Source organism: Mauremys reevesii, linkage group 11, assembly GCF_016161935.1.
Source record: "Mauremys reevesii isolate NIE-2019 linkage group 11, ASM1616193v1, whole genome shotgun sequence".
In the NCBI taxonomy this organism is placed as follows: Eukaryota; Metazoa; Chordata; order Testudines; family Geoemydidae; genus Mauremys; species Mauremys reevesii.
In genome coordinates, this window is record NC_052633.1 from 74,603,435 (window position 1) to 74,624,045 (window position 20,611).

At 68.1% G+C, this 20,611-nt stretch overlaps 1 protein-coding gene across 1 annotated transcript; it reads left to right on the forward strand.

The window, feature by feature from the left end:
• The first annotated feature begins 422 nt into the window (after positions 1-422).
• CTDSP1 (CTD small phosphatase 1) lies at positions 423-19,414 on the forward strand. The gene is made up of 7 exons (XM_039493663.1): positions 423-713; positions 11,344-11,492; positions 13,887-13,988; positions 15,606-15,662; positions 16,492-16,584; positions 17,458-17,643; positions 18,804-19,414. The coding sequence occupies exons 1-7, from the start codon at positions 647-649 to the stop codon at positions 18,930-18,932; spliced, it is 783 nt and encodes a 260-aa protein (XP_039349597.1). The 5' UTR covers positions 423-646; the 3' UTR covers positions 18,933-19,414.
• The last annotated feature ends 1,197 nt before the right edge of the window (positions 19,415-20,611 follow it).

Genomic DNA, 20,611 nt, shown 5'->3' on the forward strand with positions numbered 1-20,611 from the left:
GTGGCTCTTACGTCCCATCCCAGAAACGGCAGCACCTCTGCATGAAGTGATTCCTGGACAAACAGCGCTCGTGCCCCACCCCAGAGGTGGCTGCATCTCAGCACCAGGTAAGCAATCCTTGTCTAAACAGCTGCCCTGCCCCACCCCAGAGTTGGCTGCATTTCGGGGCTGGACAAAAGCAATTCCACTCTGCCGGATACGTGCGGGGTTGGTCACGGGCTGGATTCGGGGGCGTTTCGGGGACCCGGATGGCTGGGGCGCAGTGTAATGTGCCCTAGTGACTCACCGGGGAAATGTGGGGGGGAAGGGGGGTCTCCTTCCCACCTTGGCAGCGCCCCGTACCATCGCCCTTTTAAGGGGTTCCTTGAAACCGCGTCCGGGTTCCATGTTTGTAGCAGAAATTGTGAAGAGGAAACTCCATGTTGTAACAAAGTTTCCTCCGCGGGCGCCTCTTTCTCTCTCCCCCTTTTTTGTTTTTCTTCCCCCCCCATTTTCCCCTCCCCCTTTTTTCCTTTTGTTGGGGGGGCCATTTCCCCCCCCCCTCCCCGCCGCCCGATCCGCCCCCGAAGTAACTCCTGGAGGATCGGAGCGCGGCGGGAGGAGCCAGCGGAGGAGGGACCCCCCCACGGCCAACACTTCTGGGCTAATGGACAGTCAGTCCATGATCACCCAGGTTAGCAAGGAAGAGGTGAACACCCCTCTGCAGGAGAAAGGTAACTGCGCCCCGGCGTCGCGTGCACTGAACTCCAACCCCCCCAGTAAATGGCCTTGTGCAAAGCACTAAGGGGGGGGGGGGCTGTGCATGCTCCGCAGAGCGACCCCCGCGGCCTCTGATCGCCTCTGGGTCGGGGGCCCAAAATCAAAACAGAAACCGGTCCCTGCTCCTGGGGGCTTGTCCCGGTACCCCCCCTCCCAGCGCTCGGCGCTGTCTGCACTGCCCTGGCGAGCCCCGGGTATTCCCCACCGCGCCCCGGGCGGGGCAGGGCGGGCGACCCAAAGCTCTGGCTCTTGCGGGGCATGAGGCCAGGGCTGGGCGGTTGCAACCCTAGGGCTGGGGGGGGGGCAGGAGTTTCTGCCCCACTGCGCCCCCACCCCGGTGGGTTGGTTTTGAAGCGCCCCAAGCGGCCGGGTTTATTTTCAAATGTTGCTTTTCTGCCCCCTGGATCCAGGGAGGCTTCTCAGGCCATGTCAGCTGGGGTCAGGGCATGGGGGAGGGGGGGCGGGGCTGCAGCCAGGGGCCTGCCCCCTGCCCTGGTGTTTGCCCAGCCTGTGCATGGCTGGGGGTTGCACAGGGCTGGGCACGGATCCCTGCCCGCTGGAGGTCTTCGACCCACACTTGGGGGTCTCTGGCCCCGGTGGGGCTGGCTGATGCCCTGGGGGGGGAGGGGGAGGGGGAGGATCGCAGGTGCTCCTCAGGGCCCAGTGAGGGAGGTGGGTTTTTTGAAAGGACTGACGCAGCCCTGTGGAAATAACCTGACCCCCCGCCTGGCATCCCAGCTCTGGTGTTGGGGCGGAGGGAAGGGGCCATTGGTACAACCTGCCAGAGACCCTGGAGCCCCCTTCCGCTGCTGCCTGGGCACTTCTAGGGGTCTCTGCGCCAGGCCAGCCGCAGTGGGGAGGGCATGAGAGGCTGGTGCGTGGGGTCGGCGCTGTCCCCTTAGGGGCAATGAGTCTGGCGCGGGCTCAGCCGGGAGTGCGGAAGTGCTCGTCCGACGTCTCCCCAGCCTGGCACCCCGATGGGCCAGACCATCGGCCGGGCACCGACTGGGGACGCTCGCAGAGAAAGGTCAAGGGGCAGGTTCTGATCTCGGCTCCGCTGGGGTGAATCTGGAACAACTGCCCCGGACGGACGCTGGGGGAACCGTTCTCCGGGGGATTGGTCTGGATTCGCCCCGGCGGAGCCCAGATCGGAACCTGCCCCTCGGGCTGTAGGTCGCTATGGGTTGGGAGCTTGTTAGGGGAAGGGCTCGCCCTGGGTGGGGGAGGGCAGGGCCTGAGGTGCTGGGGCAGTTTCAGGTTCGGAGGATCTGTCTCCAGCGGGGCCTGGTGAATGGGTGTTGCTCTGAGGCTGGGCTCTGGACTGGAGGATGTTGGGACTGGGGGTGGGGGGGTGGGGGTCTTATTGCCTGTATCCTAAGGGGAGTGGGTCCAACCCAGTGACCCCCATCCCCAGGGGAAATGCACATCCCGCTGCCCCAGGGAACAGAGGGGGGGTGGGGGCCTGGGAAGCGGACCCAGCCCGGCCGTAGGGCGTTTTGTCCAGCGCCAGTGAAGCGCTCCCCGGGGCGGGCGGGGGCTGTCACATCACAGGGTGTTTTCACTCCCGCTGCCCGGAGGGGGAATCGAGGCAGAGCGGAGAGGGACACCTGGCAGAGCAGGGATTGAACCTGGGTCCCGCTGGGTCCTGGGCTGCTAGGCCGTGCCACCTCCCTCAGCCATGCACAGTCCTGCCCGGGGGCAGGGAGCAGCAGGGGCTGTTGGTCGGACGGGGTCTCCTACCCTCACTGGGGGATTGACAGCTGTCAGTCACGCTGACCCGCTGGGAGCGAGGGGTGTTGGGAGCTTTCTGCTCTCCTCTGAGCGGCCCCATGGCCCAGTCTGAGCCCCCCGCAACCTCCAGCCCCCGGGGCCTGTGGTGCCAATGAAAACGTGGTTGAGATGCAAGGGGGGAAGAAAGCAACTGTGCCCCAGCGCCCCCTGCTGGGGGGATAGAGATCACCCCCCACCCCCTGCCGGGGATAAAACTTGTGTGTAGCCCCCCAGTCAGGGTGATGGTGCCGGTGTCGGATCCCTCCGGCCTGCAGCCCTGACGCCGTCCCGACTGCGCGTCCAGGGAAGCCGAGGCCTGGTCTGCGCCGGGTCTCAGCCCCCGGCGTCGACACGGACAGAGCCCAAACAGCCGAAGCGGTGGCTGAAATCCCAGCCTGGGCCAGGCTGGAGGCAGGGAGAGAGGCAGGGACTTGCCTGAGGTTTCAGAGGGAGCAGGGGCCTGGAGGAAGCGCAATGAGAGCCGGGGAGCTGGACACCTCCATGCCTGAGCGCTCGGCCCTGGGGAGCGGGTCGGGGGGCGGATCCTACCGGGGGAACAAGTGAAATGAATTTGCTGGGTCTTCGCCTGATCCCTAGTAGAGGGTGAGTCCACAGCACAACTGCTTCTGGGCTCAGCGCTACTGACTGGTTTCTGTACAGGCAGAGCCCAGGGCAGGGCTGGCAGGGGCTGCGGGTCGGGAGTGAGGGGCCCTGGCAGAGCTGGGGGGGAGCCCAGGGCTGGGCTAGCAGGGGCTGCGGGTCGGGATTGAGGGGCACTGGCAGAGCTGGGGGGGAGCCCAGGGCTGGGCTAGCAGGGGGCTGCGGGTCGGGGATGAGGGACACTGACAGAGCCAGGAGGCGCGGGAGCTCCCAGTGCCTGACCATGCTGGGTGCTGGGTTTATTGCTGTCAGTTCAGCTCCTCGGGGCCGGCGTCATCTCACCACAAGCAGCAGGACAATGGCAGAGCGGTCAGGGACTGAATGCACCATAGAGACTGGGGGGTGGGGGGTGGTCTCCCCAGAGCAGAGGAGAAGCATGGGGTGGGGGCAGGGAAGAGGGACGCTTGCCTAGCTGCTCCTGGCTCTATTCTGTGGGCAAACAGAGGGGTCATTTTCCAGGCCTGTTAATGGGGAAATGCCGGTGAAACTCCTACAACTGGCAGCCTCTGCCGTGGCGGAGGGAGGGGGATGGGAATGAACACGGACAAACTTCTCCCCCTTGGTGTAAATCCCAGAGCCGATAATCCAGATACCTGTGCGATGTTTTAGCTAAACATGCGGCTTGGTGTGTGTCAGGGCTGCCCCCCGCTGGCTGGAGTCAGAGCTGGTGACTTGTGTGTCATACACCTGTACTGCTAGGCACCCCTGGGGAGTCTCCTTCAGGTCTGGCGGCAGGGAGCTGAGCTTTCCAAGGCGGGGGCTGAGTCTGCGCCTCCTTCTGCGTGTCGGGGGTGCACAACCCTGGCTGGCTGCAGCCTCCTTGTCCTTCGGCGTTAAGCTTTGGTGCTGCTAAGAGCTCTGGGCTGTTTGTCTGGGAGCCGGCAGGCCCTGGGCCACTGGGCAAGGAAATCCCAGTCTGAACGTGCCCCGTGTGCTGAGATCAGTGGGGAACAACTGGGGCTCTCCTGAGGGGCTGCTGCTAGCCGCCTGCCTGGGCAGCTGGGCGTGTTGTGGGGGCTCTCGGCCGTGCTGACCGACCGCCTGGCTGGTGGGAGCCCCCGGCTGTTCGCCTGGCAGGTTTAATCCAGGCTGAAACGCTGCTGGAGCTTGTTACACTCGCAGTGTCCTGGGAAGTGGCCTGTTCCCTGCCCCCAGGATTCTCCAGTTTCTGGGGCGCTGGTCGGTCGGTGTCCCGCCCGCCCATGGGGGTTTTCTGCCCCTTCCCTGGGGGGGGGCAGCTCCGCACCCTCAAGATCTCGCTCTCAGGGGCCTTCTTCACCTCGGTCCATTTCACCCCCCTCCTGTTCCCTGTCCTTGAACAGGGCCCCCCGGCACCTCCCGAATGTTCCTGCCTCTGTCCATCCACCCACCAAGTCACACACTTTCCCACGGCCCCTTTCTTGGGCTCTGCCCACGCCGGATCATGCTGCTGCACAGGGGGGCGTGCCTGTAACCCTCTGGCCAATGACTATCCTGGAAACACTCAGTGCTCATTCTGATTGGGCAGTTTCCTGCCCATCAGCGTTCCTGCCGCACCACTGGCGGTGGGTGGCTGTCCGCAATGAATTAACTAACAAACTGGGGGGAGGCGTTTTGGGGGCTCCGCCCACAATGCCCAATTGGCTGGACTTGCTGCTTCAACCCATCAGAGGTTGAGCTGACCTTTGTCATCAGTAGGGTTCAGAGTCATGAACACTGGGATGAATGTTCACTCTCCTCCCCGGGCCACCATCTGTCTGCAGCCTCGGGCACATGCTGCAGCTCAAGAACAGGGGAAACTTGTATAGAACTTCCAAGGCGCTCGCAGTTTCTGCCAGGACAGAGGTGGCAGCCGGAGGAGCTGGTCCCTGCTCCCCAGACTCGCTGCAGGGAACCCCTGAAGCAGTTCTGCTGTGTTATCTGCTCGCCGGGGGGAGGGGTCAGGGGCACACCTTTGGCAGCAGCTGCCCCTGGGGAAGCCGAGCACAGGGGGGCGTCACTGGCGCTTGTGGGGTCTGACTGGGCTGGAGGCAGCGGGTGTGGGGGGGTTACACTTCAGCTTTTGGCTCAGCAGCAGAGAGGCCCCGGAGCTGGGGCTCAGGGTGGGCACAGGCTGGGAGGGATCTCTGGGCACAAGAAGGGTGAACCCCCGGCAAACGGGGCGGTGGAGGGCGTGGAAGCCGGAGGAGGGCGAGTGCAGAGGAGAGGCTGGAGATCGGGGGGAGGGCAGAAGCCATTGTCACTAGGCTGGGCACAGAGCTGGCACCAGCCTGTACCGCCTGCCAGGGCCGAGTGAGCTGTGCCCCGGCAGGTCCCTGGCACTTCTGAAGGGAGCTGGAGCTGAGCCAGGCCCGAGGGTCAGAAAGGGGCCAGTGCAACCGGCCTGCTGGCCTGTCCCTTCCTTCCCCCTCCTGCCCTGGCCTCTCCCTGACCTCCCGCGTTAACAGTGGCTGCCGGCGCCCTGCCCTGGCCCCACGCCCCGGCCCTGGCTCCGGGCCTGAGGCACAAGAGCAGCGCCGCCCGCCCTGGAAATGCAGCCACCTCTGGGGAAGGGCGGATGCGGCAGCTGCTTCACAGCCCCCGAGCGAGGCCACACAAGAGCTCAGGCTGGGGAGTGAATGGGGATGGAGGGGGCAGAAGGGAGCTTTGTGGGCAGAGCCCTGGGGCAGGACAGGGCCGGGGCAGGGTGCATGGCAGGGGCCGGTCCTTCGAGGGAGACGCTGAACTCGGCTCCCTGCCCTGGTTGTTGCTGGGGGGTACAGAGAACCTGGCGTCCTGGCCATGGTTCTCCCCAGTGTCCCTGGTTGAGTGCACCTTAGCCCAGACCTGTCAGCTGGGCCCAGCTCCCCGTGGGGTAAAGCCAGCAGAGACCCACCCCAGCCCCTCGTCGGGGGACGATCTGTGTCCAGCCGGCAGCAGCAGCTTGGTGGCAAAACCAGGGGCTCGGCCTCCCCTGAGCCGGGCACGGCCGATGGGGCCGGGCTAGCAGGGGCTGCGGGTCAGGAGTGAGGGGCACCGGCAGAGCTGGGGGGAGCCCAGGGCTGGGCTAGCAGGGGCTGCGGGTCAGGAGTGAGGGGCACTGGCAGAGCTGGGGGGAGCCCAGGGCTGGGCTAGCAGGGGCTGCGGGTCGGGAGTGAGGGGCACCGGCAGAGCTGTGGGGGGCCCAGGGCCGGGCTAGCAGGGGCTGCGGGTCGGGAGTGAGGGGCATCAGCAGAGCTGGGGGGAGCCCAGAGCTGGGCTAGCAGGGGCTGCGGGTCGGGAGTGAGGGGCACCGGCAGAGCTGTGGGGGGCCCAGGGCCGGGCTAGCAGGGGCTGCGGGTCAGGAGTGAGGGGCACCAGCAGAGCTGGGGGGGAGGGGGAGAGTGAGGGGCCCCGGCAGAGCTGTTATCCCAGCCCCTCACTCCTGACTCCCAGGGTTCCTGGCCCTGCTGGGGTGGGGGGTGGGGGGCTCTTGTCCTTGGGATCAAAGGTCGAAAGCAGCAGAAAACCAAAACAAAGCTGTTGTCATGGCAACTGCGAGGGAGGTGGTGTGGCGGGGGGGAGGTCCGGGCTCTCCCTGCGCTGGGGTTCGATGGGGGGGGGGGTTAGAGCAGCCCCTTTGGAGTGGCCGGTTCCCATGGCCAGTGGAGCCCAGCCCGGGGGGCACCTGGCTGCCGTGTCAGGGCGAAGCTGCTTGTGCCCGTTGGCAGCGGGGGGCACGTGGGCAGAGACAGCCGGGGGGGGCCCTGACCCCCCCGCCCTGCTGCCAGGGGGCACACGCACACAACCGCGAGGGGGACGCGGACTCAGCTACTCACGCTGGTAGCCTGCAGCTCGACCCCTGGCTGTGTCGTGGGGGGCTCTGGGGGGGGGCTCCATGCGGGGCGCTCTCCCCTCGGGGGCTGGGCTGGCCCCAGTGCAGCGCTAGGGGGCGCTGTGCTGCAGGGAATGGGGCGCTCTCCTCTCTGGGCTGGGAGGGGGGAAACTCCCCTCCTAGGCAGGGGGGCGGGTTATGCTCTGGCAGATGCTGCCTTGCCACTGAGATCTGTGGATCTGGCCCCGTTCTGCCCCTCTCCATCCCCGCTGCTGGATCCTCTCCTTGGCTTCCTGTGCTGCGCGGCTGTTAAGCAGCCGTCGCGTCCCTCCCCAGAGGTGGCTGCATTTGTGGGCCGGGCGACGGGCATCCCTGTCGGCCATTGTCCAGACAGCGCCCGGTGGCCCTGCTGGAGGCGAAGGGACCGGGCCGGGGCTGGTGGATCCAGCTGCTGGTTAATAATTTGCCACTTCCCCATTCCAGCCGGGACTCCAGCCTGCCCCGCCCCTGGCAGACGTGCTGCCCCCGGGCACCGCCCACGGTTCCTGGACAATCACAGGCTCCTGGGCAGCGTTTCCTGCCAACCCCCTCCACTCCCCCGCTCGCGAAGTCTGGTCCCTGGCCAGTGCCAGCCAAGCCCATGGACGAAATGGTCTTTGTTCCCATCCGCCCCCCGAGGGAGACGAGGGGCTGCCCCAGGCACAGCTGTACCCCCACCCCCTGCTGCCCACGCTGTAATGCCTGACTCCGTGCCAGGAGGCCCCCCCCTCGCCCTGCCATGCTCTGGCTCCAGGGGGGGTGCTCAGTACCCCACGAACACGCCCGCCCCTGAGGGCAGCCAGCACTAACCAGCCCCCCCATCTGTCCCAGGCTCAGCGTCTCTGGTGAGGGGTGAGGCCAGCGCAGGGTCCCGCAGGGCAGGGGCAGGGGTGGGGGAGGGGGAGGCGCCAGCCCATGGGTCTGGTCGCTCGCCAGCCCTGCTGTGTTATGGGGCTGCGGGGGGGGGGGGGGGGCTGTACAGCTTGGGCTGGTTTGTTATTGTAGGGTCTCCTGTGGGCTGGGCACACTGGCTGGGGGGGTTGTTAATTTTCCAGTTTTCTGTATTTCGGCGTTTTGCAGGGATAGGGTGGGGGTTGGCCGAGCCGATGTCGCCTGGCCTGGCCCGGGGCAGCTCAGCGGCCCCCTCCAGTGGTGAGACTGGCAGAGGCTGGCGCGTCCCGGGTTGGAGCCCGGATGGTGCCCGGCGTGAGGTGTCGTCACAGATCCCAGGGCAGCCTGGGCTGGTTTGACGGGGAAACGCTGCCAGCAAATCCTAGCCTGGAAGGCCCCCGATCTGTGTGTACATGTCCACCTGGGCATGTGTCCACGCGTGTGTGTGGGTGCGCGTGTGTGGGTGGGTGGGTGCAAAAACCTGCCCCTGCAGGGGCCGTGTCGTGTACACACCCAGTCTCCGAGCGCGCGCTGCAGGGCTGAGTTTGTGGGTGGCCAGCGGCTCTGGCCCGCGGCGGCTGCATTCCTGCCGGCCTCTCTCTAAATATTTGTGCATTCGGACACACAATCCCGCCAGCCTGCGTCAGCACTCGCCCGGGGCGGTTCCTGCGCCAGGCCTGCCCCCCCTCCCGTCCCATGCATGGCCCCTGCCGCCCGCTGGCAGGAAACGGGGGCTGGGCGGGTGCCAGGAGCTGTTCTCGGACCTGAGTGGGGCAGAGTCCTGGGGAGGCCGGGACTGTGGGGGTGTCACCCACCGACATCCTGTCCCCATCGCCCCGGTGCAATGACCCCACCCCCAGAGGTGGCTGGCATCTCCGGAGGGGGTGGGAGGCTGGGTTGGATCCCTGGCTGGCACTTGTCACGCCCGGCCAGGCCCTCGTGCCAACGCCCGAGCAGGGCGAGAAATTGGACGCTGGGTGAATCGTGGGCAGGGGCACGTGCCAGCCCACAGCTGCGCCAGAGACTCCGGGCGAGGGGAGGGGCCCGGGCTGGGCTGGCACGGAGGGGAGGGAGATGCCAGGGTGAGCGGCTGTGGCAGCTCCCGGGGATACAGATTTAGCCACGGGCCTGTAGCACAGCGCGGCTGGCAGGGGTGGGGGGGTGTCCTTGGCCTCATCTCCCCCTCCCCACCCGCTGTGTCCTGGCCACATGGTCCCTTCAGCTGCGGGAGGGAGGGGCCAGCTGGGATCTCAGGGGAACGTCTGCAGTGGGGAGGTGGGGAGCAGGTGCGGGTGGGATTGAGCCCTGTTCTATGGGGCTCTGCTGGCAGGACAAGCGACCCCCCCACCCCAGCCCACGTGTGAGGAGCAGCCGGGCCCTGAGTGCGCCCCGGGTGGGTCTGAGCCCCGGGATGGGGCCCATGGCCGGGTTTCAGGCCTGGCTGTCTCTGCCCAGGGGCCGGGCACCTTGTCCTCGCTGCCCGAGGTGCCCAGGGGCTGGGACCCTGCGTGGGGTCGGCAGGGCCTGATCTCTCCACGCAGGCGCCAAAGGGGTTAATGTGCCTGGGGGTGAGACCGGCAGGGTCACTGGCCCATCATTCCCAGCTCGCTGCAGGGCAGGGGAAGGTGGCAGAGGGCAGGTGCCAGCAGCCCCCTGTACCCAGCGTGGCCCGAGCTGCTCCACTCACAGCATGGGGGAGGAGTGGGGGGAGGAGGTGTTCTGGCACCGAGGATTGGGGCAGCCGTTCATCCCAATGGCCCAGCTTTGAGTCTTGCAGGGGTCGGATTTGGTGGGGCTAGCAGGGGGCTGCGGGTCAGGAGTGAGGGGCACCGGCAGAGCTGGACGGGCAGGGCAGGGATAGCAGGGGCTGCGGGTCGGGAGTGAGGGGCACCGGCAGAGCTGGATGGGCAGGGCTGGGCTTGCAGGGGGCTGCGGTTTGGGAATGAGGGACACCGGCAGAGCTGGACGGGCAGGGCAGGGATAGCAGGGGGCTGCGGGTTGGGAGTGAGGGGCACCACAGCTGGACGGGCAGGGCTGGGATAGCAGGGGCTGCGGGTCGGGAGTGAGGGGAACCGGCACAGCTGGGCAGTCTCTGGCTATCTCTAGTTGGCTGGCTTAGACCCTGGATTTCTCCCCCAAGTGCGAAGATCAGGAGGAGAAAGACCTCGTGCCCCCCCGCATGGACCCTCGCCTCCTCCCTCACCCTGGGCCCCAGGCACCGCTTTAGTATCAAGTCAGGCAGCTGTGGGGCTCGGAGGAGCCTGTGCCGAGGGGCCGGGGCCCTGGCGTTCTCCCCTGCTGGGCGCGCCGGGCGTCCGGAGTCCGGCAGACGGAGCAGGAGGAATCTCGTTATCTCGGGCCGGATTAAGCGTGTGGAGTGGTCGCCTCAAGTGGATTATGCAGGAGAGCAGGTTAATCCCGACCTGGAGAGAGAGACGTGGTGCCGGGCGCCGCACAGGGGTGTGAGGCCTGGGGAGCGAACTGTGTGTGTGTGATTGGGGACGGGCGGTGAAGGGGACATTGGAGGAGTTGAAGTTGATATTAGCAATGGGGGAGCTGTGGGTCGGGAGTGAGGGGCCCTGGGAGAGCTGGGGGAGCCCAGGGCGGGGATAGCAGGGGCTGCGGGTCGGGAGTGAGGGGCACCGGCAGAGCTGCAGGGGGCAGGGATGGGCTGGCAGGGGCTGCGGGTCAGGAGTGAGGGGCACTGGCACAGCTGCGGGGGGCAGGGATGAGCTGGCAGGGGCTGCGGGTCGGGAGTGAAGGGCACCTGCAGAGCTGCGGGGGGCAGGAATGAGCTGGCAGGGGCTGCGGGTCGGGAGTGAGGGGCACCGGCAGAGCTGCGGGGGGCAGGGCTGGGCTGGTAGGGGCTGCGGGTCGGGAGTGAGGGGCACCGGCAGAGCTGGGGGAGCCCAGGGCTGGGCTAGCAGGGGCTGCGGGTCGGGAGTGAGGGGCACCGGCACAGCTGCGGGGGGCAGGGATGAGCTGGCAGGGGCTGCGGGTCGGGAGTGAGGGGCACCGGCAGAGCTGCGGGGGGCAGGGATGGGCTGGCAGGGGCTGCGGGTCGGGAGTGAGGGGCACCGGCAGAGCTGGTGGGAGCCCAGGCCGGGGGTAGCAGTGCAGAGATGAGGTTCCCTATGGGAGAACCTTGCCCAGCCCCTGGCTCAGTCCCCCCCTCAATAAAGCCCCCCCCCATTGACCTCTGCAGAACAGCGAGTGGGGGGGGGCACCTTGCCTTGGCCTGGCTCTGCCAGGGGAAGGGGCCGGTGCAGCTGCCTGCAGGGTCCCCGCCCTGTGCCCCGTCTGGGCAGCTCCCCCGGCCGGAGCCTGTCGCCCCCGTGGCTGCGCCCGTCCCCCCGGCTCGCTTTGGAGACGCTGCCCCTGCCCCTGCCCGGGAGTGCGGGGGGGCAGGGGACGCCGTGTGGATTAACCCCTTCCCCGCCTGTGCCCCGCAGGTGCTCACAGCCCATCGCCCTCCAAGAAGCCCCGGAACCGCAGCATCTTCCAGTCCCTCTTCTGCTGCCTCTGCCATGATGCCTCGGACGCCGTCCCGGTCAACAACAACGCGCCGCTGCTGGTGGAGGAGAACGGCGCCGTGCCCAAGGTACGGGGCTGCCTCCCGGGGCAGCTCCCCGCCCGCCGGCCCCCTCACCCGCCGGCCCCCCTCACGGGAACCCTGCTTCCCTGGGCAGCCCCCCGCCTGCCGGCCCCCCTCACGGGAATCCTGCTTCCCTGGGCAGCCCCCCGCCCGCCGGCCCCCCTCACGGGAACCCTGCTTCCCTGGGCATCCCCCTCACCCGCCCCGCCCGCGGCCCCGTGCACAGGAATCCTGCTTCCCTGGGCTGAGCCCCGCAGGCCGGCCTGGCCCCGCGCCCGCCCCTCTGCCCGCCCGGCCATGCCAGGCCCCCCAGGATCGCCCCCCCGGGCAACCCAGCAGCCCCAGAGCTGGAGGCTGCCCCTCCTGCCCCCCCATCCTCGTCCCGGCCTCTCCAGGACCCTGTGCCAGGCCTGCCCGCTGACCCAGGATGATTGGGGCTGGGGGGGCGCCAGGCTCCCACAAGCATCTCCTTGGTTGGAGCTGTTCCCTCTGGCAGCGCCCCCTCCCCCCCAGCCTGTGGGGCCATCGCTCCCCTCCCTCCCTCCCCCCACAAAAACAGGGATCCCCAAGGGCTCTGGAATCTGCTTTGGGGCCCCCCCTTCCCATGGATAGTACGTGCCCAGGCGAAGCTTTGGGAGGGGGCCGGGGTCATGCCCTCCATCAGCTGGGGCAGGGGCAAGTCCCGATGGTGGCACGGCGCGTGGCAGAGGCAGAAGCCAGTGCTGGGACCGTGGGGGACGCCGCCGAGTGGGACCCAGGCAGTCGGGTTATTGCGTTTCCTGCCTGCCCCCCATAGGTCACAGGCTGATCCTCCCCCTGGGGCCCCCAGATGCCGGGGTCCAGCCGCGCTGGGCCGGGCCAGAGCAGGGAGTGAGCAGTGACCCTGTGTCCCGGCCAAACGAGGGGGACAGAATCAAGTCACCTGGGGGGAAACTGAGGCTGGGCCCTGGGGTTGGTGCCCCGAGGCTGGGCAAAGTGCCAGGGGGGTTTTAACGCCACGGGACGGGAGTGTGACACCTCGGCTGGACAATGGTAACCCCCCCCCCCACTCTGTGCAGCATCGCGCCCCCTAGTGCCATGCTGGGACCAGCACTGACTGGGATGCTCCCTGCAGCACAGCGCCCCCCAGTGCTCCCCGGGAGGGGAGAGCGCCCCCTGCTGACCCCCCCCTGCTCTGTGCAGCACAGCGCCCCCTAGTGCCCCCCAGGAGGGGAGAGCGCCCCTGCTGACCCCCGCTCCGTGCAGCACCGCGCCCCCTAGTGCCAGGCTGGGACCAGCACTGACTGGGAGGCGAGAGCGCCCCCTGCTGACCCCCCGGCTCCCTGCAGCACAGCGCCCCAGTGCTCCCGGGAGGAGAGCCCCCTGCTGACCCCTGCTCTGTGCAGCACCGCGCCCCTAGTAACCCCACACACTCTGTGCAGCATCGCGCCCCCTAGTGCCATGCTGGGACCAGCACTGACTGGGAGGGGAGAGCGCCCCCTGCTGACCCCCCTGCTCCCTGCAGCACAGCGCCCCCTAGTGCCCCCGGGAGGGGAGAGCGCCCCCTGCTGGGGGAGCAGTCTCTCGGCCATGGGCAGGCGCTGTGCGAAGCCCGCTGGGGCCGGGCAGACAGGGCCAGGATTTCCCGGCAGCCCTAGTGGCCCCCGCAGTCCCGAGGGCCGTTCTCCTTGTCCCCAGGGCGCGCTGGGCCGGCCCGCGATGCCCAGAGCCGGGCAGGATGGGCAGCCCCCTGACGTGGCCCGCGTAATCCCCGGCTTTGCTCTAGGCCGATCAGCCCTGACCACGGCTGCCGCCTTTCCCTGCTCCCCGGGCAGGTTTGAGTGGATTATCGGCTCCTGCGCCCGGGGCTGCCAGTGCCCCCTGGTGCCCAGCAGCGCCAGCGCAGCCCCGAGCTGAGCCAGTTCTTCCCAGCCCGGGGCGGCTCAGGGGGCTGCACGGGGCTGCCCCTGGGACCCAGGGCTGGTGTGCGCCTGGTGGGCCAGTCACACTAGGCAGCAGTCAGTGATTGGCATTGCTGATGAGCCCCCAATGCAGCCAACTCTGGGGAGCAGCGCTGCAGCTGGGGAGCCGCGCACAGCAACACCAGCCTGCTGCTCAGAAAGGGCCGAGGGCAGCGGGGCTGGGGCAGCACGTTCCCTACGGCGTGTGCCCGGGCCCACGTTGAACTGCCCCAAGCAAAGGGGCTCCCCCCACCCGTTCCCAAGCCTGACGGGTCCCTGCTGCTGGGAAGTTTAGGACAGGAAGTGAGGGATTGGGGGATGGGCTGAGCGGAGCTGGGCTGGGCAGGCCTGCTCCTCTGGCCAGGGTGTGGTGTGGGGCCCCGGGCTCACCTGCCTCCTGGCCCACGGTGCCCACTGCCAGCCGGATACTCCAACGCCCCCCCCCATCGCCCCCCCCCAGGCCGCTGTCAGGTACCTCCTGCCCGAGATCAAACCCCAGGATGCCAGCAAGCTGTGTGTGGTCATCGACCTGGACGAGACGCTGGTGCACAGCTCCTTCAAGGTGAGCCCCTGCCTGGGGGTGCCCCGGCCTCCCTCCCCCCGGCCTGCCCCTGGGCCCCCCCCCGGCCTCCCTGCCCCCGGCCTGCCCCTGTGCCCCCATCCTCCCTCCCTGCCTGGTCTGTCCCCTCTGCTCCACCCCCTACTGTTCTCCCCACCACCCCGCCCCATCCCCCGTCTCCTTTCTTGGGGTCTGTCTCTCCCCTGCACATTCACTCGCTTTGCCCCAGTGCCCCCAAAGTCCTGCCCCAGGTCCTGAGTCGGGCGCAGTAGTGCCCAGTGTGGGGGCAGGGCAGCACCGTGTCCCAGCATGCACTGCTCCCGTGCAGGGCTGCCCTGCCCCATCTGCCCCGAGCCCGGCTCCCTGTCTCGGGGGTGCCCCCGTGGGAAGGGGAGGAGCCTCCTAGGCCAAGCTCCACCCTTCTGAGGCTGGGGAGGGAGCTTTGCATTCACCCAACCTTGATCCTCCAAGGGGGCTGGGGCATCTGCTGGCATGGCCGGGAGGGCATTGCCATGGGAACCAGGGGAGGGTGTGGCCAGGGGAATCCCAGGGGGAAGGGGAGGGTGAAGCCATGGGAACCAGGGGAGGGTGTGGCCAGGGGAATCCCAGGGAGATGGGGAGGGTGTGGCCAGGGGAATCCCAGGGGGAAGGGGTGGGCATTGCCATGGGAACCAGGGGAGGGCGTGGCCAGGGGAATCCCAGGGGGAAGGGGAGGGTGTAGCCATGGGAACCAGGGGAGGGTGTGGCCAGGGGAATCCCAGGGGGAAGGGGTGGGCATTGCCATGGGAACCAGGGGAGGGCATGGCCAGGGGAATCCCAGGGGGAAGGGGTGGACATTGCCATGGGAACCAGGGGAGGGCGTGGCCAGGGAATCCCAGGGGAAGGGAGGTGTAGCCATGGGAACCAGGGAGGGTGTGGCCAGGGAATCCCAGGGGAAGGGTGGGCATTGCCATAGGAACCAGGGGAGGGTGTGGCCAGGGGAATCCCAGGGGGAAGGGGAGGGTGTAGCCATGGGAACCAGGGGAGGGTGTAGTCAGGGGAATCCCAGGGGGAAGGGGTGGGCATTGCCATGGGAACCAGGGGAGGGCGTGGCCAGGGGAATCCCAGGGGGAAGGGGAGGGTGTAGCCATGGGAACCAGGGGAGGGTGTGGCCAGGGGAATCCCAGGGGGACGGGGTGGGGCTTGCCATGGGAACCAGGGAAGGGGAGGTGTAGCCATGGGAACCAGGGAGGTGTGGCCAGGGAATCCCAGGGGAAGGGTGGGCATTGCCATGGGAACCAGGAGGGTGTGGCCAGGGAATCCCAGGGGGAAGGGGAGGGTGTAGCCATGGGAACCAGGGGAGGGTGTGGCCAGGGGAATCCCAGGGGGAAGGGGTGGGCATTGCCATGGGAACCAGGGGAGGGTGTGGCCAGGGGAATCCCAGGGGGAAGGGGTGGGCATTGCCATGGGAACCAGGGGAGGGTGTGGCCAGGGGAATCCCAGGGGGAAGGGGAGGGTGTGACCACAGGCGTGGGGGATGAGGGCGTGGGTGGGGGGATCCCCAGGTGATGGGAAGGGGTCAGGAGACCCATGGGGGCCGAGGAGGGGGGGGTCCCACACTGACTCCTGTGCCCTCCGCAGCCCGTGAACAACGCCGACTTCATCATTCCTGTCGAGATTGACGGCATCATGCACCAGGTGAGGGGGGGCTCAGCCCCTGCTGGGGAGGCCTGGCTGCTGGGCCCCTTGGCATCGGAGCCAGCGCCCTCCCCCTCCCCCAGCCCTGGAGGTGCCCAGCCGAGGAGGGGGGACCCCAGGCCCCTGGGCAGGCACCGGGGAGCCCTGCTGGTTCCAAGAGCCTGCGGGGCGGGGGGGGGGCAGCGACCTGGGGACTGAGACGTGGTGCTGCCTGGCTCTTTGGGGCAGCAGTTCCCCCCCCACTCACTCCACCTTCCCCCCTTCCTGGGGGCGGCGGGGGGGGGGCAGCGACCTGGGGACTGAGACGTGGTGCTGCCTGGCTCTTTGGGGCAGCAGTCCCCCCCCACTCACTCCACCTTCCCCCCTTCCTGGGGGCGGCGGGGGGCTGGCAGCCAAAGGCTTCCTGCGGGGGGAGCCCCGGGCTGACTTTCCCACCGTCGGGTGCCGTTCAGCAGGCAGGTCCCTGCCCCGCACGGAGGCCGGCGCCGGGTTCAAGTAATCCAGGATAGGCTGTGGTCTGCGCAGTCGGCCTGTTCTCGATTACTTGGCGCCGGAGCCGGCCGGCAGCTTCGGGTGGAGACGCCGGAGAGACGCCGCCTGGGGAGCTGCAAAGGGGCTCAGGGCACGGCAGGCCTGGCACCTTCCCCTCCGCCCCCCAAGCCTGCCCCGGGTTCTCCCCCAGCTCAGGCACAGGCAGGGCTGGGGGGGTGCCGGGTTCCCCCTGGGTCAGTGGGTGGCTCTGCGGGGGCTCAGTGCCAGGGGCCCCATCTCGCTGGGCGCTGCCCGTCCCCAGCCCCGCGGCCGCCGGCTCACGCTGCCCCTCCCCCAGGTGTACGTGCTGAAGCGCCCGTATGTGGACGAGTTCCTGCGGCGCATGGGCGAGCTCTTCGAGTGTGTGCTCTTCACCGCCAGCCTGGCCAAGGTGAGCGCCCGACGCCGGGCAGCCTGCGGGCACCAGCCCTGCTCCACGCACTCAGCGTCGCGCCCTCCCCCAGCTACTGCACCAGAGACGGGACTCCCAGAGCCAGGCTAGGACCCGGGAGTCCTGGCCTCCGGCCCCGCCTGCTCCAACCACTAGCCCTCGCGCCCCTCCCAGAGCCAGGATCAGAGCCAGGAGTCCTGGCTCCCGGCCCCCCTGCTCCAACCACTAGCCCTCGCGCCCCTCCCAGAGCCAGGATCAGAGCCAGGAGTCCTGGCTCCCAGCCCCCTGCTCCAACCACTAGCCCCCACGCCCCTCCCGGAGCCAGGCTAGGACCCGGGAGTCCTGGCCTCCGGCCTGGCCTGCTCCAACCACTAGCCCTCGCGCCCCTCCCAGAGCCAGGATCAGAGCCAGGAGTCCTGGCTCCCGGCCCCGCCTGCTCCAACCACTAGCCCTCGCGCCCCTCCCAGAGCCAGGATCAGAGCCAGGAGTCCTGGCTCCCGGCCCCGCCTGCTCCAACCACAGTCCTGGCTCCCGGCCCCGCCTGCTCCAACCACTAGCCCTCGCGCCCCTCCCAGAGCCAGGATAGGACCTGGCCCCGATCACTAGGCCAAGCTGTCCCTCCAGTTCAGCCATTCATTGCGCCCCCTCCTCCGCGGTGCCCCCACAATGCTTCGGGGATGGGGGGTGCCTAGGAGCCTGTGCAGTGGCTTTGGGGTGGCTGCTGCCTGAGGCCACCCCGTGCTCTCATGTGCTGGGATGTGTCCCCCGGGGAGGGGACCCCCAAGTGCCCTCGGCCAGCAGCCAAAGGGCCCGGGGCTCGGCCCCTCCCCTGCTCCCCTTTGGCTGAGCCTGAGCGTGTCCCCCGGCCCCCAGTACGCGGATCCTGTGGCCGACCTGCTGGACAAATGGGGAGCTTTCCGCGCCCGCCTCTTCCGCGAGTCCTGCGTCTTCCACCGCGGCAACTACGTGAAGGACCTGAGCCGCCTGGGCCGGGACCTGAGCCGCATCATCATCGTGGACAACTCCCCGGCCTCCTACATCTTCCACCCCGACAACGCGGTAGGGAGCGGCGGGGGCGGTGGTGGCGGGGGGGCAGCTGCAGTGGTTCAGTGGGTTCAGTACTCTCACGTCCGGGGGCCTGGTTCAGACACGATGAGTTCAGGGGGGTGTCTCAGCCCAGTGACGCGACTGATTCATACTCACCAGAGGGACGGGTTATTGGGGTAACTCGGTTCACGCTGTCCCAGGCTGGGGGTCAGGAGAGAGGGGCATTGGCCGAGCTGTGTGTCTGGGGGGGAGCAGCAGCCCCCTACTGAATTAAACTGGCTCTGCTCAGCTGTGTGTCATATGCCCTGTACTGCTTGCAGCAAATGGGGAGTCTCCCTTAGCGCAGGGGCCTGGGCTTTCGGAACAGTGTTCGAGTCCGGTTGCTGACATGAAATGCCAGGTGGCCCCAGTGGGCAGTGGAGAGAATCAGGCTGCACCCCGGTGGTCCCAGAGGGGAAGGGCAGGGTGACTGGAGAGCTCTTGAAGGCTCAGAGAGTCCCCGGGCTGCCTCCCCCACCCCTCCTACCCCCCTCACAGGGAGGTTCTGGCAGATGCTGCTTTCTCAGAGCTGGCGGCTGGCTTGCTCCCAGCACGCTGCCGTCTGTCCTGGGGTATTGGCACCGTCCCACCGGGCCTTTCCTTTCCCCTTAGAGCTGCTGAGTCAGGGGGGCACTCGCTCGGGGGCGCCTCCCTTGGGGCTGGCCTGACGTCCTGGCGAATCCGGGCTCTGCACACTGTGTCGAGGGATCCCTCCCCCGGGCTGAGCTGCAGCTGCCTCTGGGGTGGGGCTGGCAGGCACCGTGCGGCCGTTTAGGACAGGAAGCGAAGGCGACTCCTGTCTCCAGTGGACACAGCAGGGCAGATTTTGGGTGGCAGCCGAGGATCCGATTGGCCGGGATGCCAGGTTAACGCCCCCCGTGGCCTGGCTGGCCGGCACAGCTCGCCGGGATGCCCCCCGCCAGGCGCAGAAAGGGCACAGGGATGGGGATTTGCAGTGCTGGAGGCGCCTGTCTCCCAGCGTGCCATGGGGCAGGCTGCCACTCATGGCTGCGTGAGGCAGGAGCCGCTCGCTGAGGCTCCAGCGGGTTTGCCCGGGGACCCTGCGAGGGCTGGCTCTGCCCTGTGCTGCGTCGGCACCGCGCCTGGCTAACCTCCCGGGGGTCTCTCCGCAGGTGCCGGTGGCGTCGTGGTTTGATAACATGGCCGACACGGAGCTCCTGGACCTGCTGCCTTTCTTTGAGGGACTCAGCAAAGTGGACGACGTTTATACAGTGCTAAAGCAGCACCGGACTAGCAGCTAGTGACCCAGGGCCGGGCGAGATGCCAGCCTGGCAGGATTCCCCAGCCCTCCCCCTGCCGGCCACCCCACTGATCTACCCACAAGCCCCAGCGCCAGCCTGCAGCTTCTCCAGGGCGCAGAGCGGAGGCTGTGGCAGGCGGGAGAGGGGCCGGGCAGGGAGCCCAGTGTGGGGCTCACACCCGCCAGGCATGGGGGAGACGCCCGGCTGCATCACTTGAAACCAGCCACAAACCTGGACTTTTGTCGTCACGTAACGGTTCTTCTCCTGTAAACTGGGGAGGGCCGGAGGGCAACAGAACCACGGCCCGGTCCCCTCTGATTGGGCTGGGGGATCCAGAACCACGGCCCGGTCCCCTCTGATTGGGCTGGGGGATCCAGAACCACGGCCCGGTCCCCTCTGATTGGGCTGGGGGATCCAGAACCACGGCCCGGTCCCCTCTGATTGGGCTGGGGGATCCAGAACCACGGCCCGGTCCCCTCTGATTGGGCTGGGGATCCAGAACCACGGCCCGGTCCTCTGATTGGGCTGGGGATCCAGAACCACGGCCCGGTCCCCTCTGATTGGGCTGGGGGATCCAGAACCACGGCCCGGTCCCCTCTGATTGGGCTGGGGGATCCAGAACCGCGGCCCGGTCCCCTCTGATTGGGCTGGGGGCTCAGGACCGTGGCCCGGTCCCCTCTGATTGGGCTGGGGGCTCAGGACTGTGGCCCGGTCCCCTCTGATTGGGCTGGGGGATCCAGAACCGCAGCCCGGTCCCCTCTGATTGGGCTGCGGGGTCCAGAACCGCAGCCCGGTGCCCTTAGCTGGACCAGGGGGGTTCACAGAACTGCCCCCAGCCCCATCTCGCTTGCCGTGGAGGTGGGAGAGGCAGGTGGGGTTGGTTCCAGGAACTGGTCCAGAGGTGCTTAGCCAGGGGGGCAGAGACCCCGTCACCCCCCGTGCAGGGTGCAAAGTGCCCCCAGGAGGTGGGTGGGGGCATTTTCACCTGCTTTGCCCGGATGGGAACGACTCCCCCGGCTGTGGGCGAAGGGAATTTGTGGGGCCTGTGACCCACACAAGAGCTGGGTCCCAGATCCTGCCCCCTCCAGAAGGCCCTGGGCTCCCATTACCCACTGGTGGGGTGCGGGCCCTGTTCCGGGGGATCCTGCAGGAGGGTCAGTGCCCAGCGCTGGGGCTGCAGGGGTGTTGGTTGCGTGAGGGCGGGTGCTGGGCAGGGGGGATCGGCTCCCCCAGCAGGGCCGAGAGAGGAAGGACATGGAGAGAGACTGGGGGGAGGAGCCAGAGGGACTCACAGAGGCGGGGCTAGCGGAAAGGAGGTGGGGCTAGCGGAAAGGAGGCGGGGCTAGCAGAAGGGAGGCAGAGAGTCTGAGCTGAGCGGAGCTGCTGGAGTAGCCCGGGGTCCTGGGGGGGAGGGCAGCTCGGCCCCCCAGGCTCCAGGCCTAAGGGGACAGGGATGGGCACTAAGGTGAGATTTCCTGGGTGGCTGTTAACCCTTTCCCTTCTGGTTATACGGAAGGTGCCCCCCACCCCCAAACGGTTCTTACTTCCTCATCTCTGGGCCTAACGGGGAAATCAGATTTCTAGGTGCCTTGGGACTGGGGGCCATTGACCCCCTGGGCCAGCACCGCTTGGCTTATGCAAATGTCGCCTTTCCCTGCAGTGCATTGTGGGGCTTTAAC